Below are 22,701 nucleotides of genomic sequence, written 5' to 3' on the forward strand. Positions count from 1 at the left end.
TGCCCAATATGTGTGTATCGCTTGCAACTTTAATGCGATGTTTAAATTGTGTAGTCATGCAAAATAGTAGACTGCGCATTACCCATTCCGGCCAGATGATTGCTGTCCTAGATTGCTTATACATTCTGTTAAAATATAATGCACGAAACAGCGCAGACGATGTGAACATGCTTCATCTAAAGCAGCCCCAAGGGCACTGCTGTGTGAATGCACTCTGGATCTCAGGCACATTTTCAAGATAATGGAAACATTTTTTAGTTATGTGCCTAGGCTGGACCTGTCTCCTGATGAGCTCTTAGCTTGTTTTTTTTTTTTTTTTTTAGGTTAGTTTGTTTCTTTGTGATCCAATGACTGCTTTTACCAGGAGCAAATGTAATGGCAAGCATGTAGATGATACAGTTCAGGGTTGCTTTGTTCATTGTTAACGTTAATGTTGTAATGGTAATTGTAATTGTACAATCTGCTGCCTCCCAAGCGCAAGCCAGTGGCAGATGAGTCTGGTATAGTACCAGTCCTGTCCTGAATTAGCAGTCGCTAATTGTGAGGGCTGTGTACAGGTGGCCAGCCACAGGTACGCTACTCCATCTACTCGGGGGATCCTGAGGGCTACTTCTCAATTGATGCCCACCTTGGTAGCATCCGGGTGGAACGACCTTTGGACCATGAGGCGCACCCATTCCTATTGCTGAATGTGCAAGCCACAGCTGCAACCCAACCACCTGCCTATGGCCACACTCAGGTGCTGTCTGCTTGGCATGCAATTGCCGCAATTTTATTGCAGCTTCCTTTTGTATGTGATGTGATTTTAATGAACTAAGGTTGTTCTTGTGTGTGTGTGCGTGCATGCATACAATACTTTGACAACAGGTGGCAAATTAATTTGTTTGCTTGCAGTGTTGATGTCCTGTGCTCGTGTGTTGGACAACCTTGGGACATATCTTGGGGTCGAAATGTGCCACATGGAGGCATGATGCCATTTCTCTGCCCTAGTTCTGTGTTGCTCTCTTGAAAACCGGTAGTCTAAGTGGTTTATCTCTATTTGAAAGACATGTACAAAATCACGTAAGGGTCAAGACAATTTGTTTACTTATTAGCGCTTCGTTTTGATATAGGGCACCGTAACATATCCGTTTAGCTTTACGTCAGAGTTAAGGCAATTTGTTTACTTATTAGCGCTTTGTTTTGATATAGGGTACTGTAACGTATTCGTTTAGCTTTTTGTGTTAATTGCATATTGACAAACAATGAAATCTTTCAATATGAACTGCTTGTTAAGGGTAAGCATGCGATTTGCTTCTTTTTCACACATTTGCCTACTAGAATGTAAAGGCACCATCTAATGTACTGTGACCTGTAAACTATAAGGACAGCACATCATTGTTGCAACATGGGGTTTGAGTGTTGGCCTTCCGTGCAGGTGAACGTGACAATCTGGGATGTGAATGACAACGCGCCCCGCTTTGAGAGTACGGTGCTCAAGCTCAGTCTTCCCGAGAACGTGGCAGTGGGCACAGCCACCTACGTGGCGCAGGCACAGGATGCAGATGCCGGGCGCAACGGGGCAGTGCGCTACACTTTGCTGGAGGCACCTCCGGGCCTCTTTGAGCTGGGGCCTCGCTCGGGACGACTGGCCCTTCTCCGGCCACTGGACTATGAGGCGCAGCCGCGTGTGCGCCTCGTGCTGGGTGCCGCCGATGGGGGCACTCCAGCACAGTCAGCCTCCATGACGCTGCTCATTGAGGTGCAGGACGTCAATGACAATGCGCCAGTCTTTGACCGGCCCTCATACAGTGTCAGCATACTTGAGTCCCTGCCAGCCAACTCGCATTTTCTGCAGGTAGGACTCCTTTCTTGCTTATCTTTGGTCTGCATGGAGAACACATGCATAGATAGCACCCTGAAGAAGAGTGAAAGCAAAACGTTCAGACAAGCAAGAAGATAACCTGCCTTCATTTACCAGTGTTATGAAGGCATTTTTTTCACCCAGGTCATTTCAGTATGAGAAGAGGCTGCTGCCATGAGCATGAAGCTGCAACACAGAATTTTAGAGTCAAGGTAGCCATGTAGCTGGATATCTGAGCATTCAGAGACACTATAGGTGCTGTGCATTTCTTGAACTTGCTTTGCTGAAAACAAAAGAGGAGTGAGTCTATGAGCTTTCCCCATAAAGAATTTCTCACTTAGAGAAAGGGAGGGGCACAGTTGCCTTTTCATACCTACTTGTAAACCTGGTCTACATTGCATTCTGCATTTCTCAGGAGTAGAGGATGGCTAATCCAGTTTTGCGCTCTCTTGAATGATGGACAGCTGGACGTGAACCGTTCAAGATGTTTTAATTTGCAGTTGATTGCAAATTAACCCAGACTAGAATTAAGCCAGACTAGACTACCCCAGACTAGAATAAGAACAGGGGTATCGTGAAGAACACCTACGCCTAATCTGTAAGTCGGCTTACAGAGAACGAAAGGCACAGCATCCGTTTTTTTTTTTTCGTCACACAGTTCTGACGAGTTTTTGCGGACACATTTTGGCCTCAGATTTTGGAGACGCAATATAGCCTATTAATGCTTTCTCATTAATGATTCATTATTAATGAAATTTGCATTAATAGCTGGCAGGCTTAAGGTCCAAGACATGCTGCATCTGACACTGCAGGTCAGTGCCACGGATCGAGACACCGGCAACAATGCTCGGCTCACCTTCCGGCTGTCTGCCAGCAACGAGTTTGGCATTTTCCCGAATAGCGGGCTGCTGTATCTGCGTGAACCACTAGACCGGGAGGCCTCTGATATGCACCGGCTCACCGTCGTGGTCGTGGACAACGGCAGCCCCGCCATGTCTGCCACAGCCAGCGTCGAGGTACACGTCTTGGATGCCAACGACAATTCACCGGAGTTCAATGTCGGTGGGCTGGAACTGACTGTACCAGAGAACGTGCCAGCCGGGCATCTAGTCGGCACACTGGAGGCTCGTGACCGAGACACTGGCAGTAATGCTGCCCTTCGATACAGTCTGTTGCAGGCCAACAGCAGCTTTAAGATCGATACTGTCACTGGTAAGTACTAGTAGTAGTAGCTGTTGTCCTTTGTGGAGTGTATGTTTGAGAAGTGAAAATGTTTGAGCACGGTAGTGATTATTCATACTGTATCTTGTGTAGAATGATTATATTTTCTCAAGGGCACAGTACCATACTTCCAGCTATGCACCCCAGTTTGTCTTAGAGACTTGTAAACAGAAGTTTTGGCTCAAAAGTATCTTGGTGTTTTACCATAAAGAGAGCACAGGCTTAGGCAAGATTGTAAATAGTTTTCATGTTGATTGAGAGCACATCAAAATGAAAGAAATGAAAACAAAATCGATCAAGGGAGTTCATACTGCTTTATCACATCTCCAACGACAAGGTCCCACAAAGTAAACCACGGCACTGTAGAACCATTGAAAGTAAATCTTATTAATCATAGTTCCATCTAGTACAGTCGTGCCCCCGTTAATATGACCCGTTAATATGGACGACCCGAATTATGGACAGTTTTTCTGGGGACAAAACCTTTTCAATGTATTTATGCCTCGTTAATATGGAAACTCACTGTCCGGACAATGGACAGGGGAAGAATGCACGCGCCCCACTTGGGCCCATGTATTTTTTCTCGTTAATATGGACAGTGCTTGAAAAAAAAGCAGAGGAGTCCGAACGCAAGTTAAAGAAGGGCGCGCTGCCTGCGAACCTACGCGACAGCCGATACGGCGGGATGCCTGAACGAGTCCTGTGGGGTTGCAAAGAACCAAAGCGGGCGTGTCGCCGTTCTAAGGGAGGGGGAGCGCAAGAGCAGAGAAGAACGTACACAGCAAACCGAGGGTCAGCGTAAGAAAGACCCCGAGAGGGGGGAACCAGGAGATTTCTGGGTGCAGCGGAAGTGCCACCGCAGTCGGGAAAACAGCAACATGTGGTTGCAATAAATTCTGCTGAACGTGAACAGAGAGGCCGGTAAAAGCGTAAGAAAGAAATGACAGGAAGAAAGACAAGTGCCTACAGTGGCGGTGGGAACTGAAGTTTTCTTTCCCAAAGCGCAATGTGTGTTCCATGAAGCCGTTAACGCTTTTCGGTGAGAGTTAAGACACACTCACAAAGTAGAGTGACAAAAGAAAGGCGACGTAACGTACAAACATGCAACCGGGACCGGGCGTCCCGTCCTGGACGCGTTTCCCTCTCATGCTCTTGGTTTTCGTCCCTGTTGCGCTGCCGAACTGCCGAACTATGCACACTAGGCGGTCCGTATGTCGGCTTCGCTTTGAGTCAACGATGCGGCCTTGACAAGGTCTGAGCTCTTCATAGTCGGCTAGCCGTCGTTCTAAACTATACTTCAGCTTGCAGTGTTTGTTTCATGAGAATACATAAAAACGGCGCCAAGAAAATGGGATGTTCGATAACCCTTTGCATAGCAGCTTGCCAACTTGACTCCTTTGCTTCCTTACAGAAACAGTACAGGGCAAAAAAAGAAAGAATCAGAAGAACGAAAAGGCAGAAAGGTTAACTAGGCAAAAAAGTGCACAGCATCAGGAGCCTGTAACCCTCAACTTGAGTCTGGCTTTTGGCATGGCGGGAGTTAAACGCAAAAGAATAGAGCTGAACGCAGGCGCGAAGAAATCTGTGAATAATAAGCGGCAAAAGCCATCTCAGTCAATCCAAGCTGCGAGGGACTAGTATCGACAGCTCAGCTGTTTCCTCGCCTCAGGAGAATCTCAAGCAGCTACTTAGCGGCTACTTTGCTCAGTGAAGAGGCCATTTTAGAAGTGGCGGTGAGTAGAGAATCTGACGCTGGTTCATTGGCCAGTGAGGAGTTCGTGCTCGAAAGTTCGACCAACACAAAGCCCAACATCACGGGTGTCATGGTAAGCGAGTAGCTTCAGACTGCACTACAATTTTTCGAAGACGATAATGGCAAGGATAATGCACTCAAAATTGCCGGTTTTCTGTGAAATTTTAAGTCCAGTGCGCACCGTTATATACAAAAGCAGTCGTTAATTACAATTCTCTTTTCTCAATAAAATCCTTTTTGTTTTTATTCACGACTCGTTGTTATGGATGACTCGCTTTATGGACAGTTTTGGTCGGAAACCAAAGTGTACATATTAACGAGGCACGACTGTATTCTCATAAGTTTTTTCCCTTTTTCGCTAAGAGCCAATTCACATGACGGACCATCGGTCCATGGGCCGCACATTATGTGTTCTCACGTAACTACTATGTGAGCCACATTGTCGGCCCGCAGACCAGTCAAGCGAGAAATGTCAACTGGTTTTTCCCCAGCGAGATTTAGTAGCGGGTCACGGCACTATGCATGCTAGGTGTGGCAACCAGCCTGCTCTTCTCAATGTTTTGGCTGCCGGATATGGACTCCCGCTCTCGGTGTGATCGTTTTGTTTTGAGCAGAATGGTGTATTGCTGGTGCACTGCTTGCATGTGTTGCAGTGCGGGTGCGAAAATGACGACATGGTGGTCTGATGAAGTGGAATTTATTTCATTGCTTTTGGTAAGGAGTTTTCTACTGTGTTGGATACTAGTCGTGATGATTTTCTGTCCGTGTCCATCTTGGTGACTGTTCTCAAGGCATCGCAAGCACGCAACTCGCGACTCACACAGTCGTGGGACAATATAGTAAAAAGACGGGACTTTGCTCTCGCACCAGCTCGTTGATTGTTAGGGAAATGGGGTTGGTAGGCCGGAGGTAAAACGCAGTATGCGGACAAAAGCTCGTCTCCTTCCTTTTCCTGCTTCCCGGCATTGCCAATCACTTTATATTAGTCCAGTAACTTTGGCTCGCCTAATGTGTCGTCCACTTTTTTGGTGGTTTGCCGAGTCCTCTTGGAGGCATTGGAGCGCAGACCAGTTTGCACTGATGTGTGAACACGTGATGCGCATCCCACAGACCAATGTTCTGCTGTGTTAATTTGTTGCATTGTTTAAGCAGCAAGTTTTGGTGCTTATTGCAGTCAAGATAAGATTAAAAGCTGCTCATGGACTAGTATTTCCTTGCATCTTTAGCGGCCTCAGGTGGTTCGAACAAAAACCAGAGTACTTCGCCATGGTGCCCCTGGTAGTCCTTGTCACAAACTTGAGATAATAAACAGAGTGAATTTAATTGTGAGGTGTTAACAAGTGGGCATAACCCTGCTTTATGTTTATGCATGTGTGTAGGTGATGTACACAGCCTGGCACCGCTTGACCGAGAGGCCCAAGCAAGTTATGAGCTCCTGATACGGGTAGAAGACCAGGGAACGCCAGCCCTCTCGAGCACGGCACGTCTGCGTATTCTGGTGGCTGATGAGAATGACAATGCACCGGTCTTTGTGGAGCCACTCGACCGGGTGGTGAGCGTGCGTGAGCACCAACCTGCTGGTAGCGAGTTGCTGCAAGTGCGAGCGGTTGATGCTGACGAAGGTTCCAACGGCCAGGTGGTCTACGAGGTTGTCCCAGGTACGATGCTGTCCTTTATTTACTTCGGTGCATTCGGTGGGCAGTTAAAGGTTTCCACCAGCGGCGTTAATGTGAACCAAGTGAGGCTGAAATGTTTTCATCAGGTTTTCAGTGGAGAAGGTGGCGGTAAAACTCAGATTGCAACTTTCTGTGTTTAAGTGAAAAATGCCTATGAACATGACACCATAATATTTAGTTTGGTTGAAACTGAAAGGCACTGCTAGTTTGTGGGTTTGCTTGCTCTTGATGGAAACTATATTAGCCATGTGTATAGTATTGTATGCACGCCATGTGTGTGAATCTGGGAAAAAAACATGTAGATTCCACTCTGCTGGCTTCAAATAGTATTCCAGTGAGAAAATGTCCAAATGTGCAGTTGTTTTACAATGAGCAGTTTATGCTAAAGGGCAGTGCGGGCTTTTATTTATTAAATTATAAGTACTGGATTGGTTGTTATGCTTGCTTTAATTAACTGGACATCTAAGACTTTCCCTTCCTATTGCCAGCGGATATTCCCAAAACTTGCTTGTCACTGGCAGCAAATGTGTTCATGTCACAAGTTAAATCCAGTGCCGTCCACTTTTAAATACATTAAGAAAACCGGAAAATTGGGATCGTTATAACCAATCATCTTATGTCTGGATTGGAGAAAAAAGAAGGAAAAAAAAAAATCCACACACCCACATATTTTCCCATATTTGTAGGCTTGCCTACTTACCGGCGATGAGTGAATCGGGTTGGACAAATCTAATCATCATACAGAGCACTAAACACTTTATTACAATACATCAAAGGCCACAAAATAACTTAAGCATACTTAAAGAAGTTGCAAATTTGCGCTCGCTTGAGCGGCAGCTGAAGTTTGACAATTGCTGTGAGCATCGCTTCCAGTAGCGCGTACGCTGGCAGCAGTCCTTTTTGTGTGCACGAAACCGATCAGCGACTTGATGAACTGCAGGATATCCCCAGCCCCAGCCTTAGTGATCATTAAAATTGTTGAGTGCTAATTTCCGTATATTTTTGTGAGGTTTTCAACCTTGAAACCCTGCCAGAAATCCCGGTGAATCTGCTGTTTCATTTCGAGAGCTATCGCGCTGTCATTGGGGTCGGCGCCATCTTCCAAGGATGCACGATCGGCGATGGTGATGATGATATGGCCAATATGACTGCATATTTTATGCAGCAACAGGCAGCGATTGCAGTGATGATAGCGCACATTTCCTATGTGCACGTAATGGCCCTCGCGGTGCTTATGTTGAATTTTCACATCATTATCTCCTTGGTGTTTTATTTTTTTTATCAAACATTCAGTTAAATTTTCGTGGGAAACATCTACTGGGCAGCAATAAAACTATTGTTGTATCTGATAGATCGTCAATAATCGATTGTTATATCTGGTTTGTTTTTACTTTGGGGCAATGGGAAAACTGATAAATTCCAAGAACTTGGTCATTATAAGTGGTGTATCGTTATATCTGGTATCATTATAACTGGGCTGCACTGTAGTACATGCGTATTCATGAGCTGTTATGAGCTGCCGGAGCGAGGAGGTGTCTACACAAGTATGAAATACTGTAGCAGGAATAGCTAGCGCATTGTTGAACGAATTTCGCAGCAAGTGAAAAGCTTATTTGGGGCGTTTGCTTTCTATTTTGTTGCGAGTGCTGAACGTTGTTGAACGTCGTTGAATGTTGAACTGAACGTTGGTAAAGAAAAATGTGCAGGACAACTAGGTATTCATAGAAAGCAGCGTAGAAAGTGTAGAAAATGGCATGGAAATAGATATAATGTCAATAAATAACCATTTCTAACACATGGGACCCAACATTGCTTTTATTTCTTTCTCCTATCTACAGTTGTATTACTGAGAGACATTTAAGGCTAATCATCCCAATATAATATAATGCTTGGCCACTGTTACAGTTGGAGAAACTGATTAGCATTAGCATAATGCACTGCTGGAAAGAATATTCTTGTCAGGAGATGTACATTGCCTTTGTTCTTTATACATGATGCAGCCCGCATCAAAATTTCTCAACAGATCTATACTGCCTGCATTCTTTATGATGTAGCGCATAAAAAAACTGCCGTCTTCCTGCTGTCATGTATTTGTGTTGCTTGTAACTTGCTGCATGGCTCAACAAGCATGGTAACGATCATGAATGGTGGAACCGGTTGCAGGTAGCGGCCAGTTGCGGGATGGGAGGACGGCGTTCGCCATAGACTCACACACGGGCCGGCTGACGACACGAGTGGTGCTCGACCGGGAGAGCCAGGAGGAGTTCTCATTGGTGCTGCTGGCACGAGATGGGGGGAGACCACCACGTGAGGCCCGGCTGGCATTGTTGGTGCGCGTTCTAGGCCTGCACCAGCCACCTGGTGTGGCCACTGGTGGTTCCACCCGAAGGCTGCGTGTGCGCGAAGGAACTACGCCCGGTACTGTGCTGGGCTCCCTGGCTCCGTACCCACCTGGAGCCACCTTCCGGCTCTTGGGTGAACCGATCGTCTTTGATGTTGGTGAGCTTCTCTTTCGCAGTGGGTTGCTTTTTTTTACCCCTTAGTTTAGCTCATTTTGTAGACCTTGAAACCTTTAATCTCTGGGTTGTGGGCTTGAAAGTTATATCAGCGTCATATGAACACTTCCAAGTCCCAATTGAACCCGATCATGCTACGTTGGAAGTTTGGAGTGCACTAGGCATTAAATTCTGCTGCACATAAAGTGTCACACTATCTTCCCTTGCATATGAGTTCTGCATTTGTCGGCAGCACTGAATCATACTAACTTTATATTTTTATAGCTTTTCTAGAGCATCTTTTGGTTCTTTCTAATTTTCGCTTGCATTTGACTGTTTCCTAAGCCCGAAAACAGCAGCCCTCGACTGGCATATAAACGCTCAGTCACGCTTCGCGTACTGGCTCAGTGTCCAGGCATTAGATCACTGGAACAGGCTCATGTATCAATTATGTGAAATGTAGACAGGCTGTCAACATTTACTAGTAGACTATTAAACCAGATGTTATCCAGACAAGGCTGGTCAGTTAGGAGTTGCCATACAAGTTGAACATATGGCATACAGGTACCAACGTCCGACTTAGCCAGGGTAATAGCATAGTCTGAGCTGAACAGAAGGTTGCTCTATGCTCTGTCCTAGCATAAGTGAGAAAGAGGGGCTTTTTTTCTAACTGGTGAGGGAATGTAACTGGAGCGCCGCGGGAGGCTAGGTTCTACAGATCTAATTTACTCATGGGCCATGGCAGTGAAAGAAAGACTCGAAGGACAATGGTTTATGACACTTGGTATGACAAGCCGGAAGCTAGCACTGAAAGTGCACTGTGGAGGGGCCGGGATCACTGCCTTCAAAAGAGCCCAAGCAGACACCTAGAGCACACAGGGCTAGCACTGTGCTGACAGGAAGGAAGAGTGGAAGTAGTAGTGGAATTGTGCTAGGACAGAACACAGTGCAACCCTTCGTTAAACTCACCCTATGCAACTACTACCCCTGGCCAAGTCAAACGTTGGACCGGTATGCCACGTTCAACTTGCCAATTTGGCTCCTAACTGGTAAGCCTTGTCTGGGTAGCATCTAATTTAGCAGTCTACTAGTAAATGTTGACAAGCTCTGTATGTTACAGTTGCACCAGTCACAACAGATTCAACACACTTCTATTAGACCAGTGATGCAAAACTTCAGAAATTAGGTCATGCAGGAGTTTCATAAGTGCAGTTTCCAACAGAGAGACGCTGCATACATGCTAAATTGCCAGTTTCGGTGGCTATGGTGGTTAACAGAGCTGGTATGCAAACAGTGTTTGTCGTGCTTTTCTGTTTTGAGAATTGTAAAATTTGAAAATATGAAAAAATGTGCTCACTTACTGCACTTCGAAAAATTTGCTCAGAAGTGACAGGATGCTGGTGGTGTTTTACTTCATCATCAGCTGTTGTCTTTGGGTGTGTGCAGGCCAACACTCTGGGGACGTGTACACAGTGGGTGAAGTGGACTTTGAGGTTGCCAGTGAACACCAGCTGCAGGTGCGACTGGACGATGCTGGCATCACCAGCCTCATCAATGTTCAGGTACAGCAGGCAGCACTGCTTTCTGTGGCCGTGAAAGCCAGCCAGGCAGCGTGAAGCATGGCCCAATATCGGTTCTGTGTTGGCAGTGTCCAGCCTTACAGCCACCATATTCTGATATTGGGCCAATGCTTTGTGGTGCCATGCCAGTGCTTGGCTAGACGATTCCTTACTCTGATGCACAAACCATAGTTGGAGGAATGGTGCCATTGAAGGCTGAGCCGAATTCAAGTGCCATTATACCAGATTAGCAAATGAAGGTCTAAATATTGAGTCACACGCTGAATAGTATTTGTGTTATTTGAAATGACAAAAGTTAAGGCAAAATCTTTAATGAAGTAGAAACAGCAAAGTTTTTGATGCACATTTTTTTTTTTCTTTGTAACAACAATACACAAGGCAGCAGCGTACATGAATCACATTGCAAAATCTACCTGAATCAGCTAAATAATTTATGATAATTTTTTCTCATGCCATTTTGGTCAGCCACCAAATGAAGGCTCTGATGTCCTAGATGCGTTTTGGTCACTCGAGACATGAAAGAACTGCGATTTAATTGCTGCTTATTCATTTCATTGTTATTTTAGCTCTTGGTCGGGTTTGTATAAGAATTGATGTGAATTAAAATCAACAAAGCATCGACCATACTGCTGTTTTTGAACACACTCACGTAACCTCAGAGCGTCGATGACATCACAGGTGCCATTTGGCAGTTGAATCCGAAACCGAAAATACATCGGCAAAAAATTTAATTGTAAATCATTTTTACACTTTTTTGCGTGATCCTTGTCACTATTCATATTTAGTAATCTACAGCACATCATTCCACAGACATAACAGACAACAAAAATTTGGTGTCATTACTATTTTTACAATTTGACAGTTTTTTATGTAGAAAAGCAATAATACACTTCTTACAGGTATTTTCATTTCATGGTTCTTGTGTACAAAAAGCATTTATAAGTAACATGAAGGCAGTGATGATCCTTTCCTTTTTTTTTAATCTACTGCCCCAAAACCAGTTTTGCCTCACAGCTAGTTCACATCGTCAGCTAAGCAAATGATTACTGGTGCGATTTATAGCTTTGTGTAAGTGCATAAGGACGTTTTAAAGATGATAAATATCTACAATTGAAATCCATTACAATAAAATTTGTGAGGACCATGAAAAGGTTTCACCGAAGCAGGAACGTTACTGTTACGTGATCAGCCTGGAACAGTGACAGAAGCTCAAAGATAACATTTCATTTTCATAACCCTGTCAGCTTTGGCAGCCTTTACTGAATTGGCATGATTCTTTGCAGTTACCAATTGTATTGCAGTCTTGTTCCAGAGATATTGCTGACCATTCTCTCAGGGTGCTACCAGAACCGTTCAAGGACCAGAAGAAACAGCCCCCCCCCCCCCCCCCAAAATTTCTTCACTTGTAATTACGACGTTGAAGATCTCTGTGGGCCACTTCGCCCACGTTTTTGTTAGCTAAGATGTCGGAGTCTGCTCTTTATCCACTGAATTGTTATATAGAGCCATATCAATAGCTCTCTATTATTCTCTGTCATCTTGCTGTCTCTTCTGCACAAGTTAGTAAAGAACTGCTGAGTGATGAAAATTTGATTTCATTGAAAGGGCTATCTTAGCATAGCATGCCAGAGGGCATCATACCCTGGCTCACTTTAGCTACAGCGGCATGCTCATTTGATTGTATTCTAGCTTGGACTGTTTTTTTTTTTATTTCACCGTGGAGACTTGCTTATCTTCAAAAGGGTGAAAAATGTGCAGAAAAGGAAAAGAACACTAATTCACCCACCCATCCAAATAATGAGTGGGCGACCTGTAGTGCTGCGAATGTTCAGTTTTCAAGTGCCACGAACATCCTCCTTAGTGCTTTGCTGACCCTTGGTGTTGCAGATTCAGGTGGAGGACGTCAATGACTGTGCGCCCACCTTTCCGGAGGACCCCGTGCACCTGTCCATTGCGGAGGACACGGCTAAGGGCACCATGGTGTGGACTTTTGCTGCCCAGGACCTGGACAGTGGGGACAACGGCAAGGTCCGTGCTGCTCTGGATTTTCTAGGAGCCTCTATATTTGTATTGCTGCTACTGCGCGTGATAGGTGGCACGTGGCACATGCTATATTGTTAGTGCCGGGCTCAACAGAAGGTTTCTTTGGGAGGAAGTAGAGTTGTTCCCCGGCTAAAATGCACGCAGTTGTCATGGGGAGCACATGCAGTAGATGCACTTTGCTGTGAAGGCTTGCCAGCTTGACATTAAAATGCTTTTGAATATGCTTTTGAAACCTTATCCTTTGGTGTTTTGGTTTGGTTTGTGATCTTTTTTTGCAGAATACAACCGAGTCGTAACATTTCGCCCAGATTTTCACTTTTCTGTGCAGACCATACCCTCAAACCACGGTCGTAGAAAATGTTCTTATGTGCGCTACGGTTCATACAAGGTGTTTTTCTCAAAGGGAGACACCAATGGCCTGTGTTTGTTTCCTGGTTCTGCAAGCTCGAGCGGACTTTGTCGAGTAATGTCACAAAGCTTTGCAAGGCATGTCGAGCGGCGGGCAATTTAACGAGTGTTTCTGCGCATGCAGCTGGTATACCGACTGGAAGAGGAGTGGCCATCCATGGGTGCCTTTGAGGTGGAGCCATCTTCGGGGCAGTTGATGGTGCGTGCACCCTTGGACCGGGAAGCTCAGGCCTCCTTCGTACTTGTAGTATCGGCACAGGACCAGCCGGTGACTGGCAGCCCTCTGGTCACCCAAGTCACCTGTCACGTCACGGTGGAAGACGTCAACGACCACAGCCCAACATTCGCTTCGGCCGCAGAGACCAGTGTCGCTCCAGATGCACCTGTGGGCGCCATCCTGCTACAGCTTATTGCTGTGGACCTGGACGCTGGAGAAAATGGCCACGTCTCTTACCGCATTGCGAGCGGCAATGAGGCAGGCTATTTTTCCCTCAACCAAGACACAGGTGAGCCTGCCAAGTTTGTTTCGCTCTATTAAGCATTTTAAAAAAGTTTGTACTCAAGGAAGTCCTGCAGTTAATCACTATTCCAAGCAAGCCAACTGTGCCTGGCGTTTATGTCATAAAACTACCGACTAATCTTTTTTCACACATATTGCCATCCATCGCGCTTGCAAGGTTTATAGTGCCTCTGTGACTTGTGGCGTGAGATTCCAAACTGTCAACAAGTGTATACTCGTGTGGTGGGAGTTAGACGGTGGAAGTGATTAACTTTTGCAGTGCCGTCAAAATGGTATAACTTGTGAAATACATACTACTGCTTCTGTTAGCAGGGTGTGCATATTGGTACAAGGGTAGAAATAAGTTGTTTGTTAGATCAGTACTATGTGTGGTTATGTAATGGAGCTGTATTGCAATTACAAGAACAATCTGCCATTTGCTCACAATTCTTTACTTATTAGCTGTTTTGTTCAGAACACATAATGTGAAACTTATTGCAAACAATTCCAGATCGACAGGGTTCTATATCTTAATGTATGCTAGAGTTGAGTTATGATAGATTGATTCGAAGGGCTCTTGGTTGACTTGAAACACCTCAGATCCAATACACAAGCACTTTTATTTCAGATGCATTGCAGTATGTAGGTTTGTTAGTCACAGACAAAAACCTGCTATCTTATAGTGCATGGCTGGACTGCTATAGTCTATAGTTAACTGCTGCAGTTTAACTTCATTGGCGCGCATTACATGAAAAAAAGTTAATCCATTACCTTACTTACTGATGCCCAGATAGCTTTTTATATTCCTCATTTCAAAGGTATCCTCTTAAGGCACCAGTTAAATAAGCTGGAAGGAAAAATTATTTTTGGATAAATTACAATCTGTAGACCTCGCAAAATTCAAGTGTTAAAATTTCACAAAAATTTCACATTTGAGCATATTTTATTCAAATCCACATTATGTGGCATGACGCCTCGAAGCCGCTACATGACCACAAACAGTGCAACATTTTCTTGAGTTTCTTTAGTGTTAGGTGTGAATCTATAATTAGCTCTGAGGCTACATAGGCTTCAGGAAATTATTCTTTAGAGGCCTATAAAACAGGCAAAAACAGTCGCTGTGAAGGTGAGCAGAGAAAAATTCTGCATTTGTAGCCCCGAACACGGATCTTAGTTGTGCAGCCTTCACGTTTTCTTTGTGTGCATTCGGCATTTCATCATTGGCTGTAATAGTAATGACACTCCTCTTTGCTGGCTGTAGCAGTTTGTACTCCTTTTGATCACTGAAAACTTGACACTCGGCACATTGGGTTGGGGATCATTGTTGATAGTTGACAAAGAGCTGGAAACTGCTACCATCACCAAAATTGCAGACCTGGCAGCATTTAGATCCTGGATCACACGTTACAGAATTAGTCAGTGAATACACAACTAACTAACATCATTCAGCTTACTGTGTTTCCACCTTGAAATACCTCCGTCTCATCGTCGGAGAACCCATACGCTTCGTCATCTCTAGTGGCGATTTTCATGAACGACGCTTTGGTAGTCAAATCATCCAGTTCTCTCCTTGTACATACATGGTTCTGAATGCTTGCAAACACATTTTGCTGTAGCTGCAAGAGATGGCGCCACAGACTTGACAGGGAAAGTCAGAATGATAAGCACTCAGAATGGGCAGGTGTTAATTTGCCTTGTTATCATTGTTATCGAGACGACTATTTTTTAGGTCATGTCTGCATATGTGTCCACATATGCAGATTTTGCTGCAATATTTGTGACAATGAATATCAAAGATCAGTGTACTGATCTTTCTGGACATGTGAGTACAAGTCAAGGAGGGTTTATTTACTACACTTCTTGTCTAATCGTGCACTTAAACATTTGAAAGAGCAGCAATAGTAAATGTGTCTCAGGCTGTAGTTTTCCAAAAAGTTCTTTTCACAAATGGTGAGGGCCTAAAATTCTTTTCTCCACATAGACGTGCGTGTAACAAAATAAGTTTGCATAATCTGCCTTGCTAACATTGCCTTGCTAAGTAACTCAGGGGATGAATTGTAAAGAATGATTGATGACCTAGACAGGAAAAGTAAGGAAGTAGGCTTGAAAATCAATATGCAGAAGACTAAGGTAATGTTCAATAGCCTAGGAAAGGAACAGCACTTTACGTTAGGTAACGGAGCACTGGAAGTAGTAGGCGAATACAGTCGAACCCGGTTATATCGAACCCGGATACAGTAGCCGACGGGTAATTTGGACTCCAATAATTCGGACTTGTAGGATATTTCGGACTTCAGTGAGGCACCGTCAGTCACCCCATAGAAGCGCATACATATTCGCGACGGATATTTCGGACTTTAAAAGTCCGAAAGTTCGATTTTTCGGACTAATTTCAGTCCCCTGCAGGCCAAAATCTGCCATCTTATCGGCTTTTCGCCGGCGCAACAAGCGCCATCTTGGATTGAGGTGGATTGGCTCTGCAGTTGGATTGGCTTGACATGGTTTCGGTGCCCCATTTTTGCCAGGAGAGGCCCCTGCAATCTCTGCCACTTCGAGGTGGCAGTCGGATTGTCATCGCCGTCAACCTGCTTTTGTCGCCAACGCTGACGCGGGCAGCTATCTCTTTGTGCTTTGTCTCATACGTCCGCCGTGTTGTCACACGAGTTTCTCCGACCGCGTCAACCGAGTGGCACGCCGTCAATCCTTTGGCCGTTTTGTGATTGCGTTCGGCGGTTCCACCGCTCTGAACGAAAAGTGCCTCATTTTTTAGTGTTTGACAAACGGTGTGGTGCTCACTCGGGCTGTGGACATGGCCCCGAGTGCCGATTTCCTCTGAATAAAGTGATTTTTTGTGCTTCACGGATTTTTCGGACTGTTCGATTATTCGGACCATTTTTCGGGTCCCTTCAAGTCCGAAAAAACGGTCGGCGACTATATCGAATTTTGGTTATATCGAACTCATGGAATATCCCCTTGAAAATCCCATGTAAAAGTATAGGAAAGCCGCGTCATATAGCGAACTCAATTTCACCGGTCGTTCGATATATCGAACTCCGCACCACGCACTGGAAAGTGTGCCTTGCCCAAAGACGATCGCATCACCCTTGGCCGTTTACCGCGTGACGTTTTCAAGCCACGCGCGGAAGGAATGAGAGGGGACAGTTCGGCGACAGCTAGTCTGGGCAGCGCCGCGCTCATTCCCCAAAGGTGCGCATCTGCAGTTGTCGTTTCCCGCGCGCCAACACATGACGTTTGCAAGCCATGTGCGTGGGTGTGCCCATTCTTTTGCTGAGCTATCTCTCTCCTTCAGCACGCGCAACGCATGCGCCAAGCCAGCTCAGCCCGTTTTCATACTGCGTGTGGCGGCGAACATGGCTATGGCACCTGCGGATGTTAAGAAGCGGCAGCCTTTCTTTTATTTTTTTCTGCGCGAGTCATCCTTTCTTATCGTTGTGCTGTATGCGCGGCGTAGCGTAAGATATGGCGGCTGCGGACGTTAAGCAGCGGCAGTTTTTTTTTTTTTCTTTTTTTTGCGGGGATTTTTTTTTTTTTTAATCGTTTATCCTCGCATGTATGAATCAGCGAAAGCACGCGGTCAGCTGCTGCTATCATGACGCCCGCCCCAAGCGCGGCGTGATAAATCGAACCAAGCTTGAGCAATCAAGCCATCACAGGACTCTGCCAAGTTCGCTCCCCGCCACCGCAGGAGCTATCAAAAGATAAACGCGCCCTGACGTTATCGCTGCGCAGCATCTTGGCACGCTGCCAATGAGCTGTGGATGAGACAACCCAAACGGAGTGACGCGCGCCATTGACATGCAAGCGAAAATGCTCGCGATTTCTGCCGCGGCGACACAGAAACCTTGTTTTGAGCTACCGCGGTGGCTCGAGCGGCGAGGGACGAGAGGGTCGCTGAGATCGCTCAGTCACTTGCATGTAAGCGAGCTGGCCTTAACGCATTTTTTTTTTTTTTCATATTCTCGGGTGCAAAAGTGGAGGGTGGGTTCATTACGCGAGTGGGTTGATTACGCGACAAATACGGTATCGTTTTTTCGCATCGTACGTGCCGTCACAAGCCGATTTTTGTATATCGAATTATCGATATATCGAACTATTTCGTGATCCCCTTCGAGTTCGATATATCCGGGTTTGACTGTATATCTATTTAGGACAGGTAGTAACCGCAGATCCGGACCATGAAAGGGGAATAACAAGAAGAATAAGATTGGGATGGAGCGCATTTGGCAAGCACTCCCAGTGTATGGCTAGCAGCTTACCGGTATCACTCAAAAGGAAAGTATACAACAGTTGCAGCTTACCTGTACTTACCTATGGGGCTGAAACGTGGAAGCTAACAAAGAGGGTTCTACTTAAGTTGAGGACAACGCAGTGGGCTATGGAAAGAAAAATGGTAGGGATAACGTTAAGAGATAGGAAACGTGCAGAGTGGGTCAGAGAAATAACTCAAGTCACTGACATTCTAATGGGAATCAAGAAGAAGAAATGGGCATGGGCAGGACATATAGCGCGAAGAAAGGATAGCCGATGGTCGCTTAGGGCAACAAACTGGATTTCCAGAGAAGGAAAATGTAGCAGGGGGTGGCAGAAAATTAAGTGGGCGGATGAGGTTAAGAAGTTCGCAGGGGTCAAGTGGATGCAGCTCGCACGGACCGGGTTAATTGGAGGAATATGGAGAGGTCTTCGCCCTGCAGGGGGTATAGTCAGGCTGAGGATGATGATGGTGATGATGAATCTGCCTTCACATGGTTGTAGCTTTGATTTATGGTTAGAAGGATGGTCATCTTATCCCATTTGCCATGTGTGCTGGGAGATGAAACAGTTGTCACATATACTGCAATGCACTCTGAATGATTTTGGTAACATCGTTTTGCTTTGTTCAGGATTATTGTACAGCCATACTGTACAATAATCCACAAACAACCACGCACCCACTGCCATTATATACACGTTTATGGATTTTTTTAGTGGTTCACCTCGAAGCTAACAGTGTGGGATGAATTGGTGCAGGGCTGTTGACGGTGTCACGGTCACTGGCAGAGTTGCCTGAGCGGCTGACGCTCAACGTCACTGCCAGTGACAATGGAACACCACGTCGCAGCACACATCAGGAGCTGCGTGTGCGCCTCAGCGAGGCACCACGTCGGCCACCTCGCTTTGACCAGTCACATTATGCGGCTAACGTGTCCGAGGATGCACCTGTGGGCACAGCTGTGCTCACGGTTCGTGCGTCAGGGTCAGGTAGGTTCCTCCCCCCTTTTTTTTTCTCTATTGATGTCAGAGATGCAAAATATCACAGTGTCTGAGGGAAGGCATGCATGTGCAGGCATAACAAGGAAGGGTGGTGAGAAAGGGGTACTGTATTCTCGGAACGCATCCTTTGTGGCTGTACCGCGCTGACTTTATGGCCATCCTCTAGCTCCTTATGCCGTATAGCACATCTTTTTTAATAAATGTTGACCATTGTTTCCAGAAATGTTGTTGAGAAGTATTGAAATGGTATTCCAGTGAACACTCTTCCGAAAAATCTGAGATCACTGCAGAGTCTGCATTGGAGTAATGCGAAAGTCTGAGCGTCGTTCCTGCTGTTGGGACGTGTCATTTTAATTTTTTTTCTTTCAGTTTTTATTTTTATTATTTTTTATTTCCCTTTGCATCTCTGCAGCATTGTTATGCCAGACAAGCAAAATCATGGATACATTCACTGGAAGATGGCATCGAGTAGTGGATAGCACACTTGACTGGGACATGGAAGGATGGTGTTCCAAGTCTTGGCGTGCACACAGTTTTCATTCTTATCAATGAGTTCATGACGACACGCTATGGTGATATGCTCTGGCCACAGCTCCTGTTGACAGGCCCTGTACATGACTCATGAGGCAATATAGGCTCTTAAAATTTTGTTGATACGTGGTTGGCATGTGCCTTTACCCGGTGCTTATAACCGAAGTTTGCAAGAGTGAATTACTATGTTGTTTTGGTATGTGCAGGGAGTGGCAACATGTCGTACAGTCTGCCGGCCGGGGGCGGCCACTTTGGCGTGGACATGAGCACGGGTGTGGTACGCACGTTGGCACCGCTAGACCGAGAGGCACAGGCCCAGCATGAGTTTGTGGTGTTCGTAAGTGACGGGCATAGCCAGGCAGACAGCTGCCTGGTGTTGGTACGGCTGCTGGACGTCAACGACCAAAGCCCTGAATTTGACGACTCGTGCCGAGGCTTGGCTGTGCCTGAAAATGGACCACCCGACGTGCACACCATGGTTGCTTGGGACCGCGACGAAGGCCTCAATGCCCGTCTGCTCTACTCCATTGCAGGTGAGCTCACCACCTTGGCTTTTCCCTATTGTCTGTCATTGCGGAAAGCTGTGGGCTATCCAACTTATGCATTGCTCTGATCGTTTGCGGCATCTGTACAGCACACAAAAGTGCACTCCTGAAGTACATGATCCCATAGGACAAGGGTTCTCAAAATGGGTTCCGCAGAAGTCAGTGTTGCTTGGCCAGCGTTGGTACCATCTGCAGCATAAACCTTGGCAGCACACCAGAAACCGACATGGCATGTTCGTTTTAATTGGAGTGTCGGGGGATTGGTGGTTCACCTTGCGATTTGCCAGCATGCCAAAGCGTTGCTCTGCCATTGTACATTTAAAACACAGGCAAGAAAGTGTGGAAGGGGTATGGTGCAGTAAAAGGTGTGTGTTGGAGTACGTGCACTCGTGCATGTATGGCGACTGAAGGCGTACAAGGGCTGCACCACCAAGCTAAGAGAAAAAGTGTTCATGGCTTCATACTATTTTAGTGCCTTTGGCAGTCCCAGGCAAAGCAAAGTATTGGGGCCAACCATGCAGTTTATGGCAAAAATCCACATTCTGCTGAAGTAGAAATGCCAGTGCCGTACTATGGCCGGAACAGGGAGTGGCAGATAGCCAATGAAAGCTGGGCAAGTTGTCGCACGATTTTGTGCGCAGCCCAGTCGGTCAAGCGCATGATGTGGTGGAATGCTTATCTGTAACTGTAGTCTTCTCTTCTTAGAATGAGTGAGAGATGGACATTTAATAAAGAGTTGCCAAAAATAAGAAAAATAAGAGAATAAAAGACTGCTTACAAAAATGAACGAAACAGTAAAAAAAAAAATGCAGTCGATATAGCTAAGTTGGCCAAATGCAAAAGTATGTAACACTGTATTTTACTATCGGTTTGAGGCTCGGTTTCAAGGTAAGGCTTTAGGCAGAGATTGCCAAAATCAGTGATCAGTGATGGGACTTAGTGGTAGTGCACTATAAAATAAGTGACTCTTCATCACCGTTCCTAGAAAGCAAGTAAACATCGTTAGGATCCCGGCAAAGTCACGCAGCATTAATTCTCGGATTATTGAATTTTCTTTTAAACCTGACAAACAAATTGAATATCCACGTACAGTCTAGCTCTGATCGAGCAGGATATTTAAGTATGGTATATATATGGTATATGGAGTTTAATGTGCCAAAGTGAATTCGGCTATGAGGGATGCAAAATAAGCAGTATAAGATTACATTTGACACGTGAACACAGGACCAGTGCCTGTTGTTCACGTGCTTCTTTGTCCTCATTTTTTTTCGCGCTGTTCTTTCACCATTTAGCCTCCATGAACCAACTAGCCCAGGCAAAAGTCTTGATTGAATAAAAATGCTCCAAGTATATTAAAAAAATGAAGATTAGCAGATCGTTTAAATTTCGCTGCAAGCCATAGTGGATAACGCTGCATTTGTGCTCATGTACCTCTCCTGTAGAGTGATGAAACAAAATGAGTCTTCTTAAAATCCTTCATGTGAATGACCTTGACGTGTCTATACGGTGAAACAGACGTGAAGCATTTCTTTTTAAACCTCCAAGGTAAAACAAGTTGGTAGGGCAGTATATGCGAATGTTACAAAGAACTGTACGACTAAATTTTGTCGCTTAAGTTGCCGGTACAGTGAGCTAGACATATGATTTCTAGTTCCCTATAGCTGCCGGTAATAATTGTTCATTAGAGGGAAGATGTTTGGAGCAGCAGAAAGTCCATCAAAAGAGTCGTCATATGAAAAACACATTTCCAGTCATTCATATCGTTGACCTCCTTTCATGCACTAGCAATAGGCCCAGGAGTTGCACAGTGTTGACTATTAGCTGTTTTTTTTATATACATTGCGGTTTCTCGTTTTCATTTTACTTAATCAGTCACTACAGCCGCCCACCGTAACCGCGCGCTGTTGAAGCTATGAAGAAGGAAGCCAATGCAGCTCTTCGCCGGGTAATTCCAGCAGTAATCGGCTCCAAAAGTGCTGAACTACTTTTCAGGCATAAACCAAACCGTTTCTACGCACAAGTGAAGTTTACGCTCCAGAATATTCGCACGCGCAAACTGGTTTTGACGACAACGTTGCTTGGCACTGTGTAGACATGCTGCGCTTTTGCCTACACCCCATATTGCTGCCGATTGCAGCACCACCTTTGTTTACAAACATGACGCTTGTCTAGCACAGGTCTGCGAGAAAGAGAAAGCACCAGAATAGTTGAGTGGAGTAGGGGAAGCAAAGAGGGGTAAGTGTGCACATGACTGGGATGCTTTAAACAGTGAGTAGCTGCTGCCTGGCAGCGACGTCAGCTCTGCTTCGTGGAAGGCTGCATGTATTTATATATCAAAAGCTTGGCTTCACACGATTTGACGAAGAAGTAGATGAGATGGAATCTTTAAAACGTTACAATGCAGCCATCTCCCAAACCGAAATGCTAGTTGCATGATTGCCTGGCAGATGGCGCAGCATGTCAGGTCTGCTGCCCACTTGCCTGTTCTTGCAATTAATAGTACTTGTAATTGTACTCGTATCTACTGTCCCTGATGTTATTACATCTCTGGAGAAGGTAGACCAAACTAGGCTAATTTGTGGGCAATGTTTGAACTAAGTTTGCACAAAGAAATTTTTTAGGTTTGGCTGCAAAATACAAAAATCTCTGCTATTCCAGTTTTGCTGATATAATGCGTTGAAGTAGCCCCTTGGTTAAAATTTCTAAAAGCAATAGCTCGATAAAGTCGCTTTCTTGTTAGACTCACTGAAGGATTTCGTCCCTGTGCAGCTTTAAATGGTCGTGAGATTAGTTCAAATTGTATGTGCTTTGCCAAAGTATTCATTACAGATAATTA

General features: G+C 45.4%; 1 protein-coding gene across 2 annotated transcripts in view; it reads left to right on the forward strand.

Moving 5' to 3' along the window:
* Nucleotides 1-22,701, forward strand: part of ds (dachsous cadherin-related 1) — a 77,973-nt gene that overhangs the window by 22,164 nt on the left and 33,108 nt on the right. For both annotated transcript variants that reach the window (XM_084601998.1, XM_084601999.1), the window contains exons 6-15: nucleotides 558-739; nucleotides 1,418-1,837; nucleotides 2,656-3,055; nucleotides 6,197-6,475; nucleotides 8,657-8,992; nucleotides 10,435-10,550; nucleotides 12,456-12,596; nucleotides 13,144-13,525; nucleotides 18,547-18,777; nucleotides 19,527-19,853. In XM_084601998.1, the coding sequence (XP_084458124.1) occupies nucleotides 558-739; nucleotides 1,418-1,837; nucleotides 2,656-3,055; nucleotides 6,197-6,475; nucleotides 8,657-8,992; nucleotides 10,435-10,550; nucleotides 12,456-12,596; nucleotides 13,144-13,525; nucleotides 18,547-18,777; nucleotides 19,527-19,853 (2,814 nt within the window). The remainder of the gene's footprint in view (nucleotides 1-557; nucleotides 740-1,417; nucleotides 1,838-2,655; nucleotides 3,056-6,196; nucleotides 6,476-8,656; nucleotides 8,993-10,434; nucleotides 10,551-12,455; nucleotides 12,597-13,143; nucleotides 13,526-18,546; nucleotides 18,778-19,526; nucleotides 19,854-22,701) is intronic.

Source organism: Amblyomma maculatum, chromosome 4, assembly GCF_055883805.1.
Source record: "Amblyomma maculatum isolate TAMU_Amacu chromosome 4, ASM5588380v1, whole genome shotgun sequence".
Classification (NCBI taxonomy): Eukaryota; Metazoa; Arthropoda; class Arachnida; order Ixodida; family Ixodidae; genus Amblyomma; species Amblyomma maculatum.